Source organism: Musca vetustissima, unplaced genomic scaffold, assembly GCF_032173495.1.
Source record: "Musca vetustissima isolate MV318-11 ecotype Yass unplaced genomic scaffold, APGP_CSIRO_Mvet_v1 utg14495, whole genome shotgun sequence".
Lineage (NCBI taxonomy): Eukaryota > Metazoa > Arthropoda > Insecta > Diptera > Muscidae > Musca > Musca vetustissima.
The window spans coordinates 26084-53133 of NW_026879362.1; the positions used below are offsets into that span (position 1 = coordinate 26084).

The 27050-nt window shown below is 35.1% G+C and overlaps 4 protein-coding genes across 4 annotated transcripts; 3 read left to right on the plus strand and 1 right to left on the minus strand.

Moving 5' to 3' along the window:
* Nucleotides 1-155: 155 nt before the first annotated feature.
* LOC133324253 (UDP-glycosyltransferase UGT4) lies at nt 156-4081 on the plus strand. The gene is made up of 4 exons (XM_061533100.1): nt 156-179; nt 1669-1930; nt 1989-2450; nt 3183-4081. Exons 1-4 carry the CDS (start codon nt 156-158, stop codon nt 4061-4063), a joined length of 1629 nt encoding a protein of 542 aa, XP_061389084.1. The 3' UTR covers nt 4064-4081.
* A 912-nt stretch (nt 4082-4993) lies between these two features.
* Nucleotides 4994-6077, plus strand: LOC133324251 (zinc finger protein 239). Its single transcript, XM_061533098.1, has 3 exons — nt 4994-5074; nt 5153-5718; nt 5790-6077. The coding sequence occupies exons 1-3, from the start codon at nt 4994-4996 to the stop codon at nt 6061-6063; spliced, it is 921 nt and encodes a 306-aa protein (XP_061389082.1). The 3' UTR covers nt 6064-6077.
* Nucleotides 6078-7507: 1430 nt separating this feature from the next.
* On the plus strand, nt 7508-7826 carry LOC133324252 (mitochondrial import receptor subunit TOM7 homolog). Its single transcript, XM_061533099.1, has 2 exons — nt 7508-7630; nt 7742-7826. The coding sequence occupies exons 1-2, from the start codon at nt 7531-7533 to the stop codon at nt 7804-7806; spliced, it is 165 nt and encodes a 54-aa protein (XP_061389083.1). The 5' UTR covers nt 7508-7530; the 3' UTR covers nt 7807-7826.
* Nucleotides 7827-14266: 6440 nt separating this feature from the next.
* LOC133324261 (myosin light chain kinase, smooth muscle-like) lies at nt 14267-26958 on the minus strand. The gene is made up of 7 exons (XM_061533108.1): nt 26830-26958; nt 20158-20432; nt 17049-17287; nt 16700-16982; nt 16035-16376; nt 15692-15974; nt 14267-14487 (listed from the first exon to the last, which is right to left on the minus strand). The coding sequence occupies exons 2-7, from the start codon at nt 20418-20420 to the stop codon at nt 14374-14376; spliced, it is 1524 nt and encodes a 507-aa protein (XP_061389092.1). The 5' UTR covers nt 20421-20432; nt 26830-26958; the 3' UTR covers nt 14267-14373.
* Nucleotides 26959-27050: the final 92 nt, after the last annotated feature.

A 27050-nucleotide genomic window follows, 5' to 3' on the forward strand; every position in this document is an offset into this window, starting at 1 on the left:
TAAACATAAAAATCTGAGAGCAAAACTGCAGTAACGTGCAACAAGTAGCACATCAAAAAACAACAACAACAAAAACATTCACAAAAAAATTGTTCTGCAATTAATCCAAAAGATAAACTACATCTGGTCCCCCCACCGAAGACATCCGCAACAACATGCAACAACGTGACTCCAAATTGGTTAGTTTCTTGAAATTTCCAAATAATTAAAAATAAAATATTCCAAATAAAACAACAATTACAATTAATTTGAAAAAAATTACAACAACAATACCAACACGAAATGTTGACACAAATCATGGCCACAGTAGTGGTGGTTCAAATTTTCTTCCGAGATAAGACTAAGGCCGGACTAAACTAACTAACCCAGAGGCCAGGCCAGCATTCGACAGAGATTATTTCGAATCGTCAGAAGAAAAAAAAACTCAGCACAACACAACATGATGTGTCCCAATCATGCCTTGGTTTCGGGCTTTTTGTTTATGTTCCGGTGACATTTTGGGTCAAGGCGCCAGCCGCAGCATCGTAAATTAGTTTCAATGTTATTTCCCACGTATTGATTTGTAATTGATTAAAAATTAATGACAACAACAACAATTCGAGAATGACCTTCGGAAGAGTTGGGAAGCGCAACAACCTTCAGAGGCCTTGGAATGTAAAAAAAAAAAATAATTTCAATGACAGATTTTAATAGTGGTAGGAGGAGGTGCGCAAACAAATTTAAGGGGCCACTGAAGGCGTGGATTTTTTAAAGAATATTTTTTTCGAGGTCTATACAAGGCGTGGATTTTTTAAAGAATATTTTTTCGAGGTCTATACAAGGCGTGGATTTTTTAAAGAATATTTTTTCGAGGTCTATACAAGGCGTGGATTTTTTAAAGAATATTTTTTCGAGGTCTATACAAGGCGTGGATTTTTTAAAGAATATTTTTTCGAGGTCTATACAAGGCGTGGATTTTTTAAAGAATATTTTTTCGAGGTCTATCCAGGCCTAACCAAGGCGTGGATTTTTTAAAGAACATTTTTTCGAGGTCTATCCAGGCCTAACCAAGGCTTGGATTTTTTTAAAGAATATTTTTCGCTTGGATAGACAAGCCTAACCAAGGCGTGGATTTTTTAAAGAATATTTTTTCGAGGTCTATACAAGGCGTGGATTTTTTAAAGAATATTTTTTCGAGGTCTATCCAGGCCTAACCAAGGCGTGGATTTTTTTAAAGAATATTTTTCGAGGTCTATCCAAGCCTAACCAAGGCGTGGATTTTTTAAAGAATATTTTTTCGAGGTCTATCCAGGCCTTACCAAGGCGTGGATTTTTTAAAGAATATTTTTTCGAGGTCTATCCAGGCCTTACCAAGGCGTGGATTTTTTAAAGAATATTTTTTCGGGGTCTATCCAGGCCTAACCAAGGCGTGGATTTTTTAAAGAATATTTTTTCGAGGTCTATCCAGGCCTTACCAAGGCGTGGATTTTTTAAAGAATATTTTTTCGGGGTCTATCCAGGCCTAACCAAGGCGTGGATTTTTTAAAGAATATTTTTTCGGGGTCTATCCAGGCCTAACCAAGGCGTGGATTTTTTAAAGAATATTTTTTCGAGGTCTATCCAGGCCTTACCAAGGCGTGGATTTTTTAAAGAAGGCCTAACCATGATATTTATTTCGTATATTTTCAGGTCTTTAGTCATTTTATAAAATGGCTAAAAATATTCATTATCCTGACCATTGTGACTGGACAAAATCCGGCAGATGCAGCCAAAATCTTAGGCATCTTTCCACATGCCAGTGAAAGTCATTTTGTGGTAATGAGGACATTTATGATGGAATTGGCTAGACGGGAACACAATGTCACAATTTTTACCAGTCATCGATTGGATGATCGCCTGGACAATCTAAGGGAAATTGTGGTCGAACCGGAATTTCCATTTTGGCAGGAGGGTATGCAGAAAAGCACAAACATTTTTTTACGAAATATTATTAAATTTCTATTTTGCAGTTCAAAAACAATCCGGTGCCAAAGATCTGCAAGAACTCAGCAAATTCGGCGAGGAGAAGCTTAATAAATATTTAGCCCAAGCTGGCCACTTACTAATGGATTATTTCCTATCCAATTATCAAGTAAAGGATATTCTAGATATGCCTCCCGAACATTTCGATTATGATTTGATAATTGTGGATTTATTCTATACGGAAGCTTTGTTGGCATTGGGTTATTACTTCCGAACACCTGTAGTCGGTATTGTTAGTACAGATTTTGCAAATTATATGGAACGGGTTCAGGAGATAATGGTACCGGCGGCATGTTTACCCTATGATTTGGAAAATTATGATACCAGTATTGGATTTTGGCAAAGATTGACGAATATTAAGCAGTGCAAGCGGCAGCGAGAGGCATTCATTTCGGAACATTATGCCAGACAGGAGAAGATTATGCAGAAATATTTGCCTAAAATTCAAGGTATGGAGGAGAAAATGGGAATATAATCTAAAATCGTTGGGCGCCACTCAGTCTTGTTGTATAAATGAGAGGAATATTTAAAAAAATCTTATACATGAAAATTTTTTTTTTTCAAGGCCTACCCGAGGCGTAGATTGTTTAAAAATATTTGGATTTAAAAAAATTCAAGGCGTGGATTTTTTTTAAATATTTTTTCAAGTTGTGGATTTTTTTTTTAAATATTTCTTAAGGCGTGGATTTTTTAAAAATATTTTTTCATGTCGGCGTTTTTTTAAAAATATTTTTTCAAGTCGTGCATTTTTTTAAATACATTTTTTAAGGCGTGGATTTTTTAAAAAAAATATTTTTTCAAGCCGTAGATTTTTTTAAAAATATTTTTTCAAGGCGTGGATTTTTTTAAAAAAAAAAATTTTTTCAAGTCGTGGATTTTTTTAAAATATTTTTTCAAGCCGTAGATTTTTTTAAAAATATTTTTTCAAGGCGTGGATTTTTTTAAAAAAAATATTTTTTCAAGTCGTGGATTTTTTTAAAATATTTTTTCAAGTCGTGGATTTTTTTAAAATATTTTTTCAAGTGTTTCTATAAACGTAGAATTTTTTTAAAATATTTTTGGATTTTTTTAAATTTTGTTTCAATGATTTCCATATGTTGGGCGCCATTTCGGGAACAATTCAATTTTTTTACACCAAATCAAATCAATTGTAACATGCATCCCTCTCTTCTCCCCTCTAGGTCCCGTACCCTCTATCGTTGAACTTCAAGCCAATCTGGCCCTGCTGTTGGTTAACGACTACTACCCCTTGGCAATACCCAAACCTTTGATACCAAACATAATACCTGTTGGAGGATTACAAATTCGTGCACCACGAGAATTACCCTGGCATATCAGACGTTTCTTGGACGAAGCTCGTTCTGGGGTAGTCTACATAAATTTAGGAGACGAACAGCTTTGCAAAGAAATTCCCAAGGAAAGGCTTGAAGTCCTAATGCACGTCTTTAGTAAACGAGAGGAACGTTTCCTATGGACTTGTCATGACCTACAGAAGCTTGAAGGCCTTCCGAAGAATGTAATGTTGAATCACTTGGTGCCACAGACAGATATTTTGGCCCATCCCCATATTAAACTGTTCATAATGAATGGTGATTTAATGGCTCTGCAGGAGGCCATTATTCGCCATGTTCCGATTGTGGGTATTCCACTGTTCGACAATGAATTGGAAAATGTCCAGACCGCGGTGAAGTTACAATTCGGTTTACGAATTGATTATGGCAATTTTTCGGAGGTCTCCCTGAATTGGGCTTTGGACACAATGGCCAATAAGGAATTCTATGTGTTGAATATCAGAGATATATCGAAAATATATCGTGATCGGCCATTGGGTGGTCTGGCGAGTGCCCTATTTTGGTTGGATTATATTCTGCGTTATGGCAGTCTGCCGCTGAAGACCCAGGGCATCGGAATGCCTTTGGATGAGCTGCATTTAAGCGATTTAATTTTATATAATTTCTTACTGCTGATACTTATTTTGCCCTGCCTAGCGGGATTATACTTTTTGGGAATGTTTCTGTGGAGGAAACGTCAAACGGAGAAAATGTTTTCAAAACTAAATTAGTTTTTTAAGAATAATTTTTAAGAACGAATAAAAAAAACTGTTATTTTTTTAAGAAAAGGAAAAGGGGTGTTTTTCAATATGAGTCTGGATTTAAAAGAAATATTTTCAAAAAGGCTTTGGACTTAAAAAAAATTACAAGGATTTTCAAGGAGCTTCATAGTCGTGTTTTTATAACAATATTTTTTCAAGGGCTAACATTGGTGTGGATTTAAAAAAATCGTTTTTCAAGGTCCATCATAGGCGTGCATTTTTTAATAATATTTTTTTGAGGCTCCAAATAGGCGTGGATGTTTTAAAAATATTTTTTAAGGGTAAAAAATCCACACTTGCAATTTTTTTATTTTAAACAAAATTCGCGCTTGGAGAATGGCTCTTAAAAAGTATTATTTAAAACGACACGTCTTTGGTAGTCTTCGAAAAAGTATTTTATTAAAAATCCAAACCTTTTTCATTTATTTTTCCATAGATTTGTTACAATTTTAATTTATTTCTTCACAAAACTCCCAATTCCCAACATTTGCTTACATTACGTTACGTCTACGTTACGTTGCACACCACCACTTGCACATTCGCCACTAATCACAACAAGTTGTTGATACAACATTCGCATCTGGCAATGCCATTGAATACCATATTTTGTTGTCAACCATATGACTGACTTTTATTCCTATCCATCAACCCTTGTGCGAGAAAGACGACGAATTTTTGCTGTTTTCCTTTTGGTCCCACGGAAAAAGAATAGAGACCCCACATATTTTGGAGCCACCGATCCACAGCAGAGCACAGGTATTTCTTTACAATTGACCATAACAACAAATAGCAGTGCATCCATTTTTGGGACACTGGAAGTGACATTTCTTCCATCGCTCTCTCATATGGACATTGTTTTGCTTATACAACTTTAGGGAGAGGGCGACGGCGACTACGATAATGGCAACAACCGAGGAATATGAGGAGACGGTGCCAATGAATGGCGTTGTGTCCCTGTACACATGTAAAAGATGCAACAAGGTGGGTACAGTGTCCAAAATATAATCCCCCTATGTTATGGCTAATTAATTGTCTGTTTTCTTCTTGGGTGCTTTTCAGATATTCCCCTGCAAGCGGGATCAACTTCTACACAAAAAAGAAGTCCATTCACAAACCAAGTCTTCGTACGAATGCAAAATGTGCCAGAAGTATTTCTGCAACAGCGGCAATTTGGAGCGACACATGAAGGTGCACAACGATGTGCGCCCCTTCGTCTGCCGCATCTGTGGGAAGGCCTTTGCCCAGTCTGTGAATTTAAATCGCCACTATTCCGTGCATAATGGCGAACGACCATATCAGTGTTCATTTTGTACAAAATCATTTACCCAGCAATCCAATATGCAGCGCCATCAGCTGACCCATACGGGTGAGAAACCATTCCGTTGCAAACGTTGCGGCCGCTACTTCTCGCAGCGTGTCAACCTTAAGAAACACATCATGGGCCACTTGAATACGAAACCCTATTCGTGTCGGATTTGTGAGAAGTCGTTCATACAGCTGGGAAATTTCAAGAAACATTTGCATTCACATGTCAAGGAGGGTCTGGAGATAGATATGAAGGCCACCATTGAGGAGGCCCAGGCCATAGCCAAACAAAATCTAGAATTAGCTGATGAACAGCCAGTGTATGTAGTATTCAATTTTTACTGAATTATTTGAAATAACTTCTTTTACTCTCCCATTTCGGGTTTCTTAGGGGTTTTGAGTGTGCCGTCTGTCGTTCGGTCTTCAATAATTTCACCGATTTCGAAATGCACGAAGGCGAGTGCAATGATAATGCCCAAACGGCCTTGGAACAAAAGTATACCCCAGAACAGATACATGAGGTGATTGTGGAAGAAACGCAGGAACATGTCGATGATCATATGTTGCCGATTGAGACTGGCGCCAGCTTGGGAACATATGCTCCATTGAAATTCAGTGTATCCCAATTGGATACCCACGAGATAATTATTGAGACCAGTCGATAAAAAGTAAACAAACAATCACACCAGCAACAACAACAACACAAACACACAGACAGGAGACATATACTAAAGTACGTAACCCACACATGCAAACATACGTATATACGATGATGTTGATGATGATAAGGAGAACAGGTTTGGGAGCCAAGCCAAAGAGGCGCGCAAAAAATACGAAAATTTTTTGTCGTCTTTGTAATTTTTTTTCTTGTTTAGTTCAAATAATTTTAAAATTTAAAGTAATAATTCAAAATAAAAATAATGAATAAATAATAATAAAAACATACAATGAAGAAAAATTATTCATTAAAAATAAAAATAATTAAATACGAAAGTTTTTATAACTTTTTTAAGACAGAAGATAAATAGCAGATGAGGTGGTCTGCAGAAATTTAATATACAAAATTTAAATAAAAATATTTTTTTTGAAGACCAACATGGACGTAGACTAAAAAATATTTTTTGATTTAACCAAAAAGTAATTTTTATTTCAAAAATCAAAATAAGCGTGGATTTAAAAAAAAAATATTTTTTTTTTCGAGGAGCGGATTTTTTAAAAATATTTTTTTTTCGAGGCGCCGATTTATAAAAAATATTTTTTTCGATGCCTGGATTTTCAAAAACATTTTCTTTCGAGGCGTGGATTTTAAAAAATATTCTTTTCGAGGCGTGGATTTTTAAAAAAATATTTTTTTCGGGCGTGGATTTAAAAAAAATCGAGGCGTGGATTTTCAAAAAACAGATTTTTTCGAGGCGTGGATTTTCAAAAAATATTTTTTTCGAGGCGTGGATTTTCAAAAAATATTTTTTTCGAGTCGTGGATTTCTAATTTTTTTTTCGAGGCGTGGATTTCTAATATTTTTTTTCGAGGCGTGGATTTCTAATATTTTATTTTCGAGGCGTGGATTTCTAATATTTTTTTTTTCGAGGCGTAGATTTCTAAGTTTTTTTTCGAGGCGTAGATTTCTAATTTGGATTTTCAAATATTTTCTTTAGTAATTATCTTAATCTAAGATTTTCGAAAAATATATTTTTTAAAATTAATCCGAATAAAAGTTGTAAATAATGTTTAATTAATCTTAAAAATTATCCAATTATTTTTTTTAATAGCGTATTTCTGAAAACATAGCTTAAGCAAGGATTTTGAAAAATTATTTGTTTTATATAATTTATTTTCAATAACTATCTTAAGCGAGGTTTTTTTTTAATTTTTTTATCTGCAAATATTTCCAAATCTTACTACTGAAAACATATTTCCCTTTATTATATGATATTCAACGTGTAAATATCATATTAACGCCACATAGCTGGCAACACCTTCAATTATCACTTAACTGCAGCCAACTTCACTGGCTCTCCCTCTCTCTCTTTAGGAAAACAGCTGTTTTTCATGTGCTGTTGTACAAAATATTAAGTGTCAATACACACATTTCCAATTGTCTTCAACACAAAATTTATAATTAAAAACTAAAAATGGCTCTATCCGAAGGTGTTAAAGAACGTTTGGAGGTTGTCTATGAAATTGCCAAGACCACTTTCCATTGGGGTTTTGTACCCATGGTCTTGTATTTGGGTAAGTTTGTGAAAGAAGACGAACTATGGAAAAAACTGAAGTTTTTGTTGTGTTATGTAGTCATTTATGAATGAAAAATTTATGTTTCCAAATTTGTCTGCTTTATTGTAGGTTTCAAGAAAGGCGCTGAACCCGGTATGCCACCATTGTCCTTGATGTCGTTGTTGTGGCAATAGAGGAGGAGCATTAGCATTTTTTCTGCTTAGTAATAGTTTTTAAAATGCACCAACTCTGCCAGAGCGGGGTGCTTGATAAATTGTGGGGGTCAATCACCGGGTATAATCAATGTGTTCGTTAAACATCATTGACAATTGAGCATTTGCTTTTAATAAATAAAACAATTGTTAATAAAAAATGTAAGTGTCTGTAATTATTCTTGACAAATGGTATTGGAATGAAACTCATCTTTTAATCCAGAAAGGAAGAAAAGTGTTGAATTTTGAAATGCAAATGGATGAAGGTCATCATTGTAAACCTCATTTGCTTTATCAAAATATTTGATACCGAATGTAGATTTTAAAAGACAAATGAAATTGACATACCTGGCTTAAATTGCAAATTTTCATTATCGGATTTCTACATATTTTTAATAACTTGCAGTAATATATGGAATTTAAGAAGATGTTCAGTTCACGATTTATATTCTTCGGGGATACCGATGTTGACAGGATGTTGAATTCACACATTTCAGGCGGTTTTAAATGTATTATTTAATGTTGTTCAAAAGATACAATACGATTTTTTATTGTCTAGGTTCAAGCTTCTTTTCGTCGGCAAACCTGATGTTCTGTTCATCGACAACATTCCGAGGACAACATAGGACCTTTTTAAATACATTGTTTTAAAAGGTCCTACACTTCATAGCGCTTCCGGCCTTTTCTCTACCAAGCTCTCCCGCAATAAATCGGCTCTACACATATTTAAAAGTATTTCCATTGAAAATTTTGATGTTTTTTCAATTTGAGTAATATTACTTCGTAGCATTTTCACTTAATTTTTTCAATTCAATTTATTTCGTATGCGAGGCACACACAATTTCAATTTTATTTTTTGGGAATTGCAATTTGCTTCTGAATTACGGGTTTGTTTTTTATTATAGAATATGGGCGATGTATTTTTTTCTTGGAATTGTCCGCAGGATCTTAAGAATTGTCGTTTTTGTTGGACCTTATTTCATATTTAGTTTTTTTTTTAACCAAATCATGTTTAGGTTTGTTCCCAGTTGACACTATGTACTGTCACTGGAACAGGTACTCTCTCTTTTTTTCGCTCTTCGCTTTTGTATTAACACACAGATTTTGGCATATAATTTGTTGTTATTTGTTTGTTATTTTTCCCTGTTTGTCCTTTATTTTATGATGTAATTAATAAAGTTTATTTTAATTGATATCACTTTTTTTACTTTTGCACAAATCAATGGCAGGATCACTGAATTTTCCTTGTTTGCAAATTAACAGTTAGACGAAAACAGAGATGCCAGAGTATCAATGCAATTGTTGTGCATGTATGACAGCATTGCCATTAGAAATTGATTATTAAGGGTGCTGTAGACTATGGGTGATGTAGACCTTTAATGATTAATATTAATGTGATATTTGTCAAAATAAATAGATTTAGAAAGTATAAATTGAAAGTTTTTAGTGAGAGATAAATGATAATCAAATTAATGTCCTGGTGCAATTGAAACTTAAAATAACTTTGATAAGTTAACTAAATTATAATTAATTTAAATAAATTAAATTTTCTAAGTAGTTTATTACATTTTAAAATAAATGAAATTAAAAAAAAAAATGAAATGGACGATTTTCAGTCCATGAGCACTAAAACGGCATTTACTTTAGATTGTTTTGCATGTTTAACAAACTTTATGATGTTTCATTTGACAAATATGAGGATTTACTTAACAAATAGACAATGGAATTGACAATTGAAACCCAGTGGGTTAACTAAACCCGGTACAATGTAAACATACTATAAGTTTTCCAATATAAGAAATCTGTAATTTTTTGAATCGTCGTTAAATCGTCGGATGTTTACTGCCTTGATATGCAGGTAATGATGAAAAAATAAATCACCAGGTAAAGGACCACAACCAGTACGCTTCGAGAATCATGTTTTATGAAATTTTGCATAACCAAATCCAAAAATGCTATTTTTGAGGAACGAATCGCAAGATGGGCTTGGATCTTCAACATAACGAAAATGGTAGGGAGATTTGCTATACAATGGGAACTCAAAAGTAGTACTTCTTATATTTCGATTTTCTTAAACCACACTATAATATTAGGTTTGAGAAAAAGAAATCCATTATTTTTATATGAACTGTAAGACTTTATTTAACATGCTTCGGAATGTTCGATTTGGGCCAAATATGCACCGTTTTGTTATATGATTTATTGCCATTTTAAGGTAACTTCATAATGCCTCTCTCATAGAAATCCTGCTCTCTATTTGCAAAAAAAAAAAAAAAATTGGCAGTCGATTTTGGCAATCAACCCTAGATACCAATTTTTTTATCATTAAAGAAATTTTGCAATGCAAGAAAAATACGATAAATGGTTCGGTGCTAAGTCCGGAATGCATTAAAACTTCCCAACCAAGCTCCCGAAGTTTCTGACGAGTCACTGTAGATGTGTGTGGCCTAGTGTCGTTCTGGTGGAAAACGACACCTCTCCTGTCTTGGTCAATTCTGGCCGTTTCTGGTCAATTGTAAATGGTTTAAAACAGTTTTATCATCGATTTTTAACTCCCGGGCGATGTTACGACTGCTGACATGCCTGTCAACTTCGGTAATTTCTACGATTTTATAGAAATTTTCGACGACCGGCACTGGAAAATATCACCCTTTCAACGAGCATAAATCTGAAATTATTTTGATCGATACTTTACGAGAAAAAATAATAAATTTCTTTTTCCCCAACCTAATATTTTACTGCAAAGTATTTTACTAAATAAAAAATGGCATGCTATTTTTGTATATATGGTTATAGTTTTTGGAAAACGTATTCTTTTAAATAATCGAACACATTGTGAAAACAATTCAACTACTCATAGTTTCTTGAAAAGTACCCTTTGTTACCTTCTGATTAGTTCGATTCCAAAGATAAAAATTGCATTAAAAATTTTTAGATGGAAATCAAATGGTTTTGAATAAATTTAATTCCAGTTCTAAACAGAAAAAATGTTTACTATCCTTCAATGTCTTTACGGCGACTTTTAGTTTTGTCAATTGTGACTAAAGATGTTTTCAATTTTGTAGTGAATTTTTAATGCATTGCTGAATCATTCCATATTTTGTATAGTCGTAGTTTCTTCTAAAAATATGTCGAAATTAATGCTAAACCTCATTTCTTGTTGGAAACCCCTTTATTATTTTATCATGCTAATATCAAATTGAATTCTATATTTATATTTTCTTAAACACTTTTGAGTTTATCTCGATATTTCTTAAATTCTTTAATTTTTCATTGCGAATATTCCATCCGTTCCATATATTGTATGGGCTTAGTTTCTTGTAAACATATTTCAAAAGTAATGGAAAACTTAACTTCTTGTTGGAAACCTTTTTTTATACCAATCCTTCAAAATAATATTTCATATTTATATTTTATTAAACATTGTTTAGTTTATCTCTTAATATTATTTGAATAATTTTTATTTTCTAAATTTCTTAAATATTGCTATATCAACCACCTCATAGTGTTTCATAAATACCAATCTATGAAATCCCATAATCTAAAGCACCTTATAAACTAACTGTCAGCTGGCAATGCTCTTTTGCTACACACTTCATCATCTGGCATCATCTCTCTCGTCTAACTGTAAATTGAAAATTTATTGTCATTCTCGATCGTTTTTGCAGCTGAAAGAAGCTGTTTTCCCAATTGTGCAAATTTAGTTGTGAAATTATTGCGTTTATAATAAAGATTATGTTATTATAATTGTTGAAAAGTGTTTACCAGTTAATGCCAATGTTGAATTAAATAAAATTCGAATCGAATACAGTGTATTTATGAGTAAATAAATGAAAAGAAAATTTGGCAAATTTCTGTGGGTTTTGTGTGAAACAAGAACGTACAGAAACGGATGCAACAAATTGCAAATGGTTGTCGGCTATGTTTAAAATCGTTGTGATTTCCGTCGGTTGTGTGTGTGTGTCAGTAAAAAATTTGTTTAGTGTGTTATGTTGTTTGGTCGGCCATAGAAAACACGCCTAAAAGGCATGCCGAAGTTTGCGAGTGCGTGAAAGAGTTGAAATGTCATGAATATTAAAAGAAAAGGATAAACGTAAATAATGTAAAGAAAGAAAATGAGGTAAACTGTTGAGTTTTTGTGTTAAATTGAAACTAAAGCAAAAAAGTGAGTTAAAAAATAATATTATAATTTATAATAAAATAAAAAAAAATCGGTAATAAATAAAAATAAAATTTAACAAAAATATTAACAAAAAATGGCAAAATTGCAGTTCCTGAAGCAGGCAAAAGGTGAGTCAATATTTTAAATTTATTAAAAAACAAAATTCAAATATTTATTATTACATAAAATTGGATAAAAGAGCTTAGTGTTAAGTGAGTGAGTGACTGACTGACCCACTGATTGTGGGTCACTGATAGAATGTTAGAAAGATGTACAAAAGGGTATTTGGAAATTCGGCCTAAAAGTGTACGAAAAGTACTAAACTTTACTAAATTTAGTTCTAATTGTAGATATATTGAACATATATAGCAAGAATCTTGAAATTTTATATGGAATAAAGGTTGGGAAGTGGTGTTGATGTATGGAAATGGTTTATGAAATTAGTACATATTTATATAAAAAGTACAAAATGGTACTAAATTTAGTACTATTTGCGTTTAAATGAGATGGAAGCCAGAAAATCTGAATTAGAACTACTATTGGAGTACAGGATAAAGGCAGCTTTAAAAAATCGTACTTATGTGTACGAAAAGTACTAAATGGTACTAAATTTGGTGCAAGTTGGATTTAGGTGTCTTTAAATTGGTAATTAAAATGGCTGTTGGAGTGTAGGATTTAGGTAGTTTAGGAAATTCTTACTTATTGGTGCGAAAAGTACTAAATGGTATTAAATTTAGTACAATTTGGATTTTGGGAGAACGGATAGAGCTGAAAATCTGAAATTTGGAATTAATATTGCTGTTGAAGATTGAGGTATAGAGATATCTTTGGAAATTCGTATTTATGTGTACGAAAAGTTCTAAACGGTACTAGATTTGGTACACTTTGGATTTAGATGAACGGAGAGAGCTGGATGGATGAGATATGGAAGCATAGTACTTGTGTGTACTAAATGGTACGGATAGAGCAGGACTCAAGATTTTTTGAAATAAAATTACTGTTGGAGTGTAGGATTCAAACAGTTAGGGAAATTCTTAATTATAGAAACAAAAGTATTAAATGGTACCAAATAGTTTACAAATTGTGGTTGCGGGTCGGAAAAATATTAAACCAAGATTTTTTGGGCGCTGTTCAAAGGTGCCCCACGTTCAAAGGTGCCCCCCTCTCCCCTACTAAATATAGTACAATTTGGATCTGCGTGCTAGTATTAAATAATTAGCAGTTTTTGAATGCTAGCTTTAATTAAAAGAAAACAATGATGACTAATGTGAACCGATATTGATTACAGGATAATTACCCCGAAAAAATATTTATAGGAGTGGATTTTTTTAAATTTATTTTGCAAGGGCCTCAATAGGCGTTGATTTTTTTTAACATTTTGTTTTCAAGTGGCTCAATAGGCGTATTTTTTTTAAAAATTATTTTTTAAGGACCTTTCATGCCTTGGATTTTTTAAAAAATATTTTTCAAGGGCTTCAAAAGGCATGTATTTCTTTCAGATTTTGTTTTCAAGGGCCTCAATAGGCGTGGATTTTATTAAAAATTTTATTTTCAAGGACCTCAGTAGGCGTGGAATTTTTAATTTTTTTCAAGGTGCTCAGATTTCCATCATTAATATTCCGACAATCAGTTGCTTCAGTTCCATGGTTCATTGAACAAGAATATCTAAATGAAGCGAAATACATATCCAAATAATCGAACTACTACTGAAGCAAAAAGAACTAGTTAAACAAAATAAATGGAACTAGTACCGATTGTTTTTATTTGTATCATCGTTCCTGCGAACTAGTTCGTTCCGTTCCAACTCTAATTTCTAAGACGAATATTATTAAATTATTTTTTTTTCAAAAAATAAAACACATTGAACATTTTTTTTTGATTTAGTATATAAGATTTTCATAAATTATATTCGAGTTTCATTTTTCATGATGATTTTCATTCACATGGTTTTATGTTTTTTTTTAAGTGGGGGATAGGGGAAGAGATAAATGTTTGGGGGCGTGTAACACGACATATTTTTAAATATTTAATATTAAGAATAATCATAAAATATTAAAATAAAATTAAAAAAACAAAATAACTAGAATTATAACGATGCCAATTTTTTTTGCAACAAAAATACTTATTAAAATAATTTTTAATTATTGTTTTTTTTTTGCACTTGCACTTAATTTAAAAAACTACAATGTAAAGATTATTTAAATAAAAAACAAAACATGATTATAAACTGGTAAAAAAAGACGATGAGAAAAATACATTATTATCGATACTTTCAGGGTGTTATTTTTTTCATTATTTATTTCGATTTAAGATTTGTGTTCGTCTAGCCTCGGTGCAGACGGTTTGTTGTTGGGCCAGACGATCGGTTACCTCGCGTACACGTTCGCTTAGCCGGAACGTAGTAAACGGATACGTCGTCTTGCGTGCTGGTATTGGTGAGCTGGGCAATGAAGTTGAGTGTGTTGAGGAGGCTGAGGATGTTGGATGGCTGGCTGAGTTTGCTAAGAAAAGAATGACAGAATATTTAATTAATTTGTGAAAAAGATTGAGGAGAGAAAGACAAATTACTTTGTTTAAGACAAGCTTCATTTATAACTTTACGCTTTAGCTTTAAAACATCCATGCAATCTTTACTTTTAACAGCTGTCGTTTGATGTTGGGCGCCACTACTCACTTGCTGTTCCATACAGGAGAATTTATTGCGCAACATATTAACCTTACCGGATTTTTCATAGAGCGGTGATTTACTCGTGACTTTAGGCTTCTCTTTAAGTAAACTATTCTCAAGGGATTTTTTACGCATTTGTATGGTATTGGTAAAATCGGAACGCATAATAATCGGACCAGAGGGAGAGGTGTTAAGTACTTCAACATCTTCGATGACGGTAATGGTATGTGGCGGATCTTTCTCGGGTATTTCCAGCAACGGCTTCAATTCATTCTGATTTGCATCGAGTTGAGGAATTTGTTTCTGGCTGATTGTTGGTACCACCAATTCCAGTTTAACCTCCTCAATATTGTGATCCGCCTGATGGGCAATTTCTTCGAGTTTCAATTTCAACAAATCATGGGGTACGGAAATGGAGAGATCTTGTAATAAATCACTGGCATTGGCATGATCCACACTATCCTTGTTATTGGCACATTGACACTGCAGCGAACCCGAGGCACTGCAGTTGGAACATTCACTGTAACCGGAATCACTGCGTTCACTACACTGAGATTTGGTCACCACCTTAGGACTGCGTCTCGGTATGTCTTGATGGACAACAGCGGGCAATTCAATACTAAAATCATCATCTTCTTCGTGCAGTGATCCCATGGGAGCCGATTGAAGTGTTTGGTTCGCGCTGAACATGGATGACATACCCGAAATTGAAGGTCGTGGACTGTTGGGGCTGCTACCACCAGCTGCACTCGTGGTGGTTGAGACAGCGGAATTGCGTCTAGAAGCTGATAAGGTAGCCATGCGGCCTAAAGCTCTGATAGCATTACCAGTTTTCTAAGCCATTGCGAACAAAAATTAGCCAAAGCAAACGAAAAGAAAAACATAAGCAAACAAAAAACAAAACAGATAGCGGAACAAAACACATGTTAACAATTTAAATGACTAAGCCATTAAAACTGGCAAAAATAACATCAACAATAACAAATTCATGCCGAGTAGGTTAGCAATTGGTAACAAAAAATTCCTCCAATACTTACTTGCCATTTGCGGCGTATAATAAACTTCTTAAGCTTATCGGTGCAGATTTTCTTATTGCCCAGATTTTCATCATAATGACCCTGTTTCAACCATGGCGATTCTAGGCACTGCTCTGCTGTCCAACGATCTTCTTTGCGATGTATCAGCAAATTCGATATGAAATCCTTGGCCAGTTGGGAAACACAATCAAAGGCCTCATCATCGAAATCATATTCGGCACGGGTAATATTGGAAAAGGTCTCGACATCAGTATCACCCATAAATGGTGACAGGCCAGATAAACTGAAATCCAAATAATTAAAATATATCTCTCTCAAATCGTATCATCGAAGTCCTACTTACAGCACATAACATATTACACCCACACTCCACATATCCGATTGAAAACCAATCGGTTCATAGCTAATAATTTCAGGTGATATAAATTCCGGTGTACCGAAAAGAACTCGCACAGGCGAGCCGGTATTCAGACGCTGAGCCAAACCGAAATCAATAATTTTAATCTGGTGGCATGTTCGTGTCTTACACATAATATTTTCGGGTTTCAAATCTAAATGCACAATCGATTGGCTGTGCATATAGGCAACTCCTTCGCAAACCTGGCGCACAAACAATATGCAATCACGTTCGGTGAGGGTAAAATCATCGGCCACCACGCGTTCGAATAATTCGCCGCCAGTAATGCTGTGAGGAAGAGAGACAAACAATGACATTAATTTTACAGTTATGTAGTGATTTAGCCAAAGATGTAGATTCGTGTGACGATGTGGGAGCTGGCTGCCTTAAAAATGTCATGGAGTTGGCAGAGAAGTAACAACATTCCAAAGGCAAAATTGACCTGAGGAAGTCTAACCGAAGTAATGATACCACTTGATGCAAACTGAATATGAAGAAATACCTCTATAGGAAATCTGGCACTGTATATCGGGATTTGCGATCGCTTACAAGGTCTCATACCATTTCCGATTAAATAAATTAAAAATCAAATTCAAGCCTCCAATACTTACTATTCCATGACCATTACAATTTCACGCGGACTCTCGAACGATGCAGCCAATTGCAGCAGTTTGGGATGTTTCAATGATTTCATTATGGAAATCTCTTCCTGGACTTTAACACGATCCTTCGATTTAATACATTTAATCATTTTAGCAGCCAAAATACGTTTGGGATCCTCCTTCTCCTGGACTTTGTAGACAACACCGAAACGACCCTTGCCCAATTCTTCGAGAATTTGAAAACGATCCTTGAAATCACCGCCAGATTTAATGGATATTGGCCTTTGGAAGTCTAGACAAAATATAAATTTCTTATTAGTAAAGGGTTAACAGAAAAAGAGAAGTTTGGGCAGCTTACCTTCTGTGGAATCTTCTTCAGTTTCATCCGCAATATGTACTGGATCGCTGGGTAAGCCTGGCTCACTGCGTCCATGTATATTTTCCGCTCTTACACGAAACCGATAGGTAAAGAGTGGTTTTAAATTTTTCACGGTATAGGCCAATGAATCCACAACGCTGGCAATTTCCAGCCAATCGGCATCGTTTTCTTGTTCTTCAAGGGACGGGGCATTTGGATCCAATTGTTGTCGTTCAATGCTGTATGAAAATTAGGGGGAATTTGTTATCAGTATAGTAAAGAAAATTTCATAACAAGAATATAAAAACTGTTGGGCGCCACATTTCACGATAGGATACCACAACACATTTGCCTAGTTTGGAGAAAAATTTTAGTTGCTCATCTGCTATGAAAAAAAATTGGATTACTGTTGGGCGCCATTTGGGCGCCACATTTCATGATTCGATACCACAACACATTTTGTTAGTTTTGAGGAAAATTGTAGTTGCTTATCTGATATGATAATTGTTTGGCTACTGTTGGGCGCCATTTGGAGCTTGTGTTTAATAAGCAGGAACTGAGGAATAATTTGCTGAGAAAGCATTGGGTAGCCAAATGGTTCAAGTCCCTACAGCCCAAATAAAACTTCGATTATTGAGGTAAATCTTAGCAAAAACCTATAAATATCGATCGATGGTCCTAGTGAAGAATATGGGTACCTTTATTTTTGTCTTACGAAGTGATTTCAGGGACCTTTTACCAACTTTTTGGGTAAATAACTTCGTCACAGAACATTTTTAGCACAAGTCCATGTTTTTATACAGTCCCAGTTTACGCTTCATTTTCAGTATATTCAACGATCTGGACCAAAGTTTAAACCTCTTTGTCTGTAGCCTGGTACTTCGTTTTCTTCCGAGAACAAATTGCCCACATATAAAAAGTCCTGATCGATCATATGTATTTTGAATGTGGTGGTACTAATCTGGTGTATTTACCTACCGTTGGGCGCCACATTACACTAAATATTAAGGTTTCCACACAGAACATTTTCAATATAAGGCCAAGTTTCTACATAGCCCCCAAACAATGATTAAGCACCTTGCCTAATTTTCCTATTTCAATTAACACTTATCCGTTATCAGTAATGCTTGTGCCTACCGTTGGGCGCCACTTTCCAAGAAACATTAGACCATTCAGGGTATTTTTTGTTATTTATCCACTAAGCGCCACTTAAATGCAGTATTGCCTGTGCCCACCGTTGGGCGCCACTTTACAAGAAATATTAGACATTCAATATATATTCATTATTTATCCGATCTTCGTCTAACCATAAGCGCCACTTCAGAGATTTTTCCTACCTTAATTAATACTTATCCGTTATTAGTATTGTCTGTGCCCATCGTTGGGCGCCACTTTTCAAGATATTTTCGTTATTTATACGATCTTCGTCTAACGCTAAGTACCACTTAAATTCGGAGAAAAGTTCTCATATTGAAATTATAACTTCTTCACAGAACATTTTCGATATAAGCTTATGTTCCTAGATAGGTATGTTCAAGGTACTAGCTTAATTTCCCAAACTGAGTTCGGCCTAGCTGATCTTCATCTACCTTACCGCATTAGAAAATGCAATCTTTTCATATTGAAATTATTTTCGTGCTCATCTCTTATCAGTAATGTCTGTGCCCACCACTTTACCAGAAATATTAATTTGTCGGAATTGAAAAAGTATTTCAGGGTGTTTTTCGAGTAAAAACCAAAATGCTTAGCCCTAGTCCAAATTCCCATAAACCAGTTCGAACCAGTCGATCTTCATATATTGTGCAATTAATGTTTTCATTTTGAAATTATTTTCGTATTAAAAACAGATGATATCAGTTATGTCTGTGCCTACCGTTGGGCGCCACTTTATCCAAAATTAGTATTAAGAGCATTCAGAATCTTTTACTTATCTGATCTGCATTTTCTGTTGGTGACCCCATTACAAAATTCAATGCAAGAAAATGTTTAGATACCCAATTGAATTCGTAGCCCCCAAATTCCTTATCAATAATGTATCTGCCTACCGTTGGGCGCCACTTTACAAGATTCTATACAAGAAACGTTTGGTCATATTGAAAAATTGTTCGATGATCACCCGATATCCACCGATTGATAACGGATGATATCATTTATGTCTGTGCCTACCATTGGGCGCCACTTTATCTGAAATATTAGAGTATTCCGAATCTTTTACTTATCTGATCTTCATCTTCTGTTGGTCAGCCCGTTACAAAATTCAATGTAAGAAATTTTTTGGATATTCATATATATTATTCCTTACTAATAATGGATCTGCCTACCGTTGGGCGCCACTTTATCCGAAATATTAGAGATTTAAGAATCTTTTATTATCAGATCCTCCTCTTCTGTGGGCAAGTACTTGACAAAATTCAATGTAAGAAAATTTTTGGATATTCAATTATATTCGTACCCCCCCCATTCCTTATTAATAATGGCTCTGTCTACAGTTGGGCGCCAATTTACAAAATTCTATACAAGAAACGTGTGGTCACATTGAAAAATTGTATATCGATGATCATCCGATATCCACCAACTGATAATGGATGATATCAGTTATGTCTGTGCCTACCATTGGGCGCCACTTTATCTGAAATATTAGAGCATTCTGAATCTTTTACTTATCTGATCTTCATCTTCTATTGGTCAGCCCATTACAAAATTCAATGTAAGAACATTTTTGGATATTCAAATATATCATTCCTTACTAATAATCGATCTGACTACCGTTGGGCACCACTTTATCCGAAATATTAGAGATTTATCTTCTGTGGGCCAGTACTTGACAAAATTCAATGTAAGAAAATTTTTGGATATTCAATTATATTCGTACCCCCAATTCCTTCTAATAATGGCTCTACCTACCGTTGGGCGCCACTTTACAAGATTTTGTACAAGAAATGTTTGGTCATATTGAAAATATGTTCGATGATCATTCGATAACCGTCGAAATTTAATTTGATCATGGAATTGGTTATTTAAAAATTTTACGCCTATTGGGCGCTACTTTATAAACATCGTTGAATTTTTTTTATTTGTATATGACAAATACCCTTCACTATACACTTACATAAATCCAGTTATCATACAACCACCATCATATGGTGGACCACACCATGCAATCGCCACGCGATCCGGACCTTGGGAAATACTTGGCTTGCCACTGGGCGGCTCAGGTGGTCCCTCAACGGCCACTGAGGCCGAGGCTATATCGGCACCAAATTCATTCATAACTTCTACCGAATATTTGCCACTGTCATCGGTGTCGATATCGGAAATCTGTAATATCGATTTGCGGGATGAGGTGTTGATAATTGTATTTGATGTTTCCATAATGCGGCGGCTCTGAAAAAATAAAAAATAGACAAATTAGGTTAAATTATTTATAAATTATGGTTTAGCAAATTGTTTTTATTATTTTTAGTTTGGAAAAAAATTAAAAAAAAATACATTGTGTGTTTTGAGTTGTTGTTTTTTGTTTCCTTCGAAAAAAATGTGTGTCGTTATTGTTTTGCGGTTTGCAACAACATCATCGAAATGCTATTACGTTGCCTTACCGCAACCTCTGATCGTGACACGATGTTGAGATCCAATGGTTATTCTGGCTGGCTAATGTGAATACTAATAATAATGGAATATATTTGTTGTTATCTAGTTTGGAACACGGGGAGAGGAGGTTCGGAGATGAGGCCTATGGCTATGCCTGTCTTTACATATGTTTGAATAGTCTCTAGCCGAACACGCATACATTATAGGACACATCAACAAAAAACGTTTACAATAATTGATTGCTGTTTGTTGCTGACAACAATAAAATTTAACGCCAAAACCACCACTTGCCTAGCATGCATTCTAGTCCAACCGATTCCGCTGAATATTAATTGCTTTCTAAACGGTTTCTTTAGACCTAAATTTTAAAAATTGCATTTTAATTGATGGGTTTCATCTTTTGTGTTTTTTATTGTTGGCAAATATCCCATTTGTCTAGATATTCTGGCCAAAAACCTTGGGAAAATATTTAAAAACTGTTATTCCTCGGAATTGTGGGAAAAAGTCTTTCAAAGAGGTTTTCGAATATCCCTAAAAAATTATTGTATTCCCACTAAATGGAAGACAATTGAAGCCACCTGATATTGTAATAACCAATCTCGCCCTCAGCACTTGAGGATAACTCAAAATCGAAATGACAAGAAATAGTGCCTCCAAGAGGAAAATGGCAACACTAAGGAAACAAACATTCAATGAAGCGTTGTTTCCAGGTAACGATAGATGGCAGCCTCACCAACTATGGCAGTTTGTCTTTTGGAATATTTACAAACGGTTAATTCGGGGATTTGGAGTGGCTTAGTGCAGTGTATCAGACTACAACGCGATGAGTCCTGTGTTTGAATCCCAACGTAAGAACAATAATTTGTAGTTTTCTAATATTTCTAAACGCTAAACTCGCTGGGTAAAAGCGTCCTACTTTTAAGTCAATTGCATCACTAAATAGTGATGAGAGGAGATAGCTCCACCCAGAGAAAAATGACAATACTAAACGAGCTAGGACTACAACCATTGCACACACAAATTCAAGAAGGCTTTGGTGCTAGGCAACGATATATGGCGATATATTGTCTGTCCCGCCACCTGGGACAGACAAATTTTCTCAGCAAATCTACTTTTGGCTAAAATTTTCCATAACTAGACGAAAGGGAACATTCCGAAGCCCCCTGATATTCTAAAAACCAACCTCGGCATCAGCACATTAGGATAACAAAAAATAGAAATGATAGGAGATAATGTTCCTCTAGGGACATTGAAACCAAAAATAGGCTAGGACATCAACCACTGCACAAACATTCAATGAGGCGTTGTGTCTAGGTAACGGTAGATGGCAGCCTCACCACCTATGACAGGCTATATTTTGGAGGTTGAGGTTGGTTAGGGCAGTTGATGGGATTTCAGACTACAAACCGATGGGAAGAAAAAAATCATTTATATATTTTTCAAATATTTGTAAAAAAAGACTTTTATCCCCCTGCGTCCAAAATGCATCCAAATACTCCTGGCATTCTAAAAACCAACTTGGAATCAACATAAACATAAAACAAAATATAAATGACAGTAGATAGCGCCACCTAGAGGAAAATAACACAGAATAAACAAGGATTACAACCATTGCAATACAAATTCATGAAGATGTTTTTTCTAGGCAATGCCAGATGACAGGTCCACCACCTAGTGCTGGAATAAAAGGGGAAAAATCATCGCAATATTGTAGCAGCCATGATCTAGACAAAAACAAGGACCCTGGCTGATATAGACTTCGTTATTGCCTCCGACAAATCAATTCTTGGCGAACATTTTGCAATAGCCATAGGGGAAATTCCGAAGTTCCCTGTCATTCGAATAACCAAACTCGGTACCAATATCAACTCATGAGAATAATACCAAATAGAAATGACAGGAGATACCGCCACCCAATGAAAAATGACAACCATACATAAGCAAGGACACCAACCACTACATGCAAATTCAAGGAGGCATTGTTTTTAGCAACGGTAGATGGCAGCATTACTAGAGGGTATTCAGGACATACGAGACAACGCAGAGACTGCAATTGCGAGGTCTCAGGCATATAGCGAGCAACGGTCTAAGGCAAAAGGGAGCGTTGTTAATACATATAAAGCAGGTGACTTTGTAGTGATACGAAATGGACCAATAAAAGTTAGTGCCGAAATAAAGACGTTCTTATGAATTGAGTAAAGTGATAACAGATATAGAAAACTGCCAGATCACACAAATACCTTACGATGGAGTAATTGAAGCCGGCAATACAAGACCTTGGAAATCTGAAGACTCAGCTAGGGGCACCTAGGGCTGTCCTTACCAATATTAAATTATATTATATTGTATATAGTAGAATGTAAGTAGTATAATTAGTAGGTGACCAAGTCGGTCACAACCGTCAGGTTGGCCGAGCTGTAGTAGATTTGTTTAGATTCGCATCATCTTTGTCAAAATGCAATCATATACTTGATTACCGACTTTCAGTTAGATCATAAGATTCAAATGTAACGAAGAAAGAATGATGAAAAAAGAAGATGCCAGGAAACGAATGGATCAAGGTGATGTATGAAAGCTTTGTGGAAGATCTATGCTCTCAAGAGAAGAAAGAGAAGAAACAAGTCCATCTCTCGCAGAACCAAACTCTCACTCTACAAGACGTTGATACTATCCGGGCAGTTATACGAGTTGGGAGCATCAATACCTGCGCAAGCAGATGAGAAAGCTGTTGGAGTGTTTAAGAGAAAAAAAATCGAAAGATCTATAAATTAAACTGCGTCGATGGGGAATATCGGCATCGAATTAAACTCCATATCTATAAAAGCATATCGACATATTCAGCGACAGTAATGGCTATGTTATGAGGGAATCTTGTGGCATCCACGTGAAAGCAAATCTGGGCCTGATCATCATTTGAAGTCGACAGGCGTACAAGCGATGGAATTGTAACAAATAATTAAATTATACGAATTTTTCTCATGCAATTATTGGAATCAAAGTACAATTCCGACAACTATCAACCGTTATAAATATCAACCAATCAATTGTCAAGCGGTGTCATCTTTTTATGCCAAGCAAAAACCTAACCTAAACATTCCAAAGGCACAGTTTGCATATTGATCAGTTATCGCCAAGTACAACTTAGTTAGAAGAGAATCTGGAAGCAAAATGTTGTGGCGGCAATGAAAATTCTCCAGAATCAATAAAATACCATTGGACCACCTAGTCTATATGTGATTAGAATAGCATTCAATCGGCTGAAGAATAATAAAGCAACAGGTGACGTTGGGTTACCAGCAGAACTATTAAAGTACGGATGACAAAAGGCTGATTAGAAGTATGCATCAACTGATTCGTACAATTTGCCTATTGTCACATGATTTGAACCTTAGCATCATATGTCCAGTACACAAAGATGTGGAAGAGAGATAAAACCGGAAGGCGCAAATTCATCATATAAAGGATTGCAAATCGGCGAAGCGTAGATGAGGTTGAATAAGACGCATCAGTCGAAGGGGCCTGCAAGGAAGATAATGTTGTTCAAGAAACTTCTATCAATGAAGCTGTAAGTCGGAGGGAAGATGGTGGATCATCTAAATGAATTTAGTACAATTTGTGAGAATCTGAATAAAGATGAAGTTCAGTTGCCGGGCGAGATTTTGGATTTAATTCTGCTATCAAGCTGCCTACATTCAGTGCCTTAAAGGTGAAGTTATTGGAAGAAGGGGCAAGACAAGATGAAGCAGAAAGAGCTGCCAATGATGAGTGAGCAAGTGCAATGAGAGAAAAACAGTTTAGGAAACAGAAAATGTACAAGAACACAGATAAGAAGAAATTTGTCAAGAAATGCTACACTGTGGTCAGCCAGGACATTTTGCAGCTAAGTGTACGCAACCTATGAAAGGGGAAAAAAGTTCCTGCCTCATGACACGGTTAATGGGACCCAATAGCAAAAGCAAAAAGGAGAATATTATTAAACATGATTGTTGCATTGATAGTGGAGCGACCAGTCATTTATGCAGTGTGCGAAGTTGTTATATTGCCGAACAATACAAATGTGAAAGCTCTAGGTCGTGGAGACGTATTTATAGGAGAAATAAACGTAACTTTCAAGAATGACCTACACGTTACGTCCACACCTCATAATTTTATATCGGTGTCTAAAGAAACAGAAAATGGCTCAAGAATAATTTTTGAGATGAATTCAGTAAAGATTTGGGATGACCAGCGCAAGTGTATAATAACCGCGGCACACGGAGAACACAAAATAAATGTTATAATACTTCAAGAGCTAACGGGGAGGCAATAAATGGCATAATCGATATGAACATGTTAATTTTAGCTGCTTGAAGGAAATTATAAAGAAGAAAACGGTACGTAGAAATAATACAAAGGAACTGAGTGACCCGATAACGTGTGCAAAAGGGAAGATCTGTGTGGAACCCTATTCTCAAGATTATCAAGAATTGAGAAATGAAGTGTCAAATCAAGATGTTGAAACGAGCGAATGTGAGCCAGTAAATTATTCTCAAGAACGAGAAGAAAATGTGGTAGCTGGAGAAACTCAGGCAAATGAATTAGAAGGTACACCGGGACAACGTGAACCAGCGGAAAATGTTCAACATGCCAATAATAGTGAAATCGAGCCTTTAAGAAAAAGGCCAGGAAGATCTCGAATTGTATGTGATGGAGGCAAAGGAAGACCACGAAAGCTGTACAATGAAGAAAATGCAGTAAGAATATGTGGTGTTGAAACATCAGAAAATGAGAAACAGGCATCTATGAAGGTAGAATATGATTCTGAAATGAAAGGCGATACTTGGCACTTAGTATGCAAATGGGGTAACAAAAGAAGATGCGTATATTCAAAAGATGTCTGAATTGAAGTTCCCTCCAAAGGGACCTATGGTGGAATACAACGACATTCAAAGTCTACAACGTTTTCTGAAAAAGCCTACATATATTTGAAGTAATAATAAAGAAAAAATAGACCTTGTTTATGAAAGTAAAATCGAGTTGAGAAGGAATGTTGAAAATATGCAACACAATTGTAAGAGTAACATAGTAGCCTCTGCATATTGAAATAATTTATTGTAACGTAGTATTCCTTGCCTTATACATATTTCGGTATTGTTTGTCGTTATAAATATTTGGAATGTTTGTCTCTATTGAATTGTCTTGCTGTAAATATTAATAAAAAATCTCGTCGGAAGTTTATCTGTGTGTTTCTTTTCTAAGATAAGAAGACCTGGAAATTCTCAATAATAACATTATTGGACTTGGGAAATCCACCATAGACCAGATATTCACAACTCGTGGGATTCTAGAAAAGTAGTAGTTACCACCAGGTAACTTTGAAAAATATTTCTTTAAAAATCTACGACTTAGTTAGATTTTTAAAAAATCTTCGACTGGTGGTAATTTGAAAAATAATATTATAACAATTAACTCCAGTTTGTTCGTTCAGAAAATATTTTTTTACAAAATCTACTTTTGATGGACTGTGAAAAATGTCTTCAATTATTTTTTGTTTCGTAGTTAACCTTCATTTGCAAAATCGTGATGTACTATTTAAAAACCTCAAGTGTTTGTTGCAAATACGAAAAAAAAATTGAAACAAAAGTTACGATTTATGACCCCACAGGCACGGTTACTGCAAAGGTATTTTTTTTGTTTGTTTTCCGCCTCTATTGTCAATAACACCCATTATCTTTTGGGGAGATACAAAAGATCGCAAATTAGGCAGACAGATAGGTTAACACCACAGATTAACACCAGCTAACATTCCGTGTGTAGGCCTGGACCAAGATATAAATAATCTAAAACAATGGCCAAGTATGAAATACCCTATCAAGATGTTTTACTTATCCGCTGGAAAAAAAACTTTGCCAAAAATGGTTAAAACAACCACCTTTCAGTATCGGTATCTGGTATGACATGTGGCTAATTACAACAACAACAAAACAGATACATATTAATGAGCTGCGTTTTTTACTTTGACGTCATTGGCTAGCTCTGGAGGAAAACAGAAAATGGCAATGGCCATAAAATCAGATGTTCCTAACCAAAGATAGATATCGAGATAGGAAACTTATTACCTCACAACAATAACAACAATAGTAATAAATAATAATTACATTTTAAAAATAGAAATTGAAAATTCCATAAGGTGTTGTTGTCATTTTTTACTTACCGCCTTATACCAAACAATTTGTGGTTTTGGCAATCCTTCATAGATCACGGACAAGCGGACACAGCCACCAATTAGGGCGGTGCAGTCTTGTGGACCTTCTAAAATACAAGCTGGCTGTTGGAGTTGACGATGATGTTGATGCGGATGATCATTAAGATGATCATTGGAGGAGACCTCACACTCTTGGTCTTGCTGCTGTTGTTGGTGCTCCTCTTGTTGTT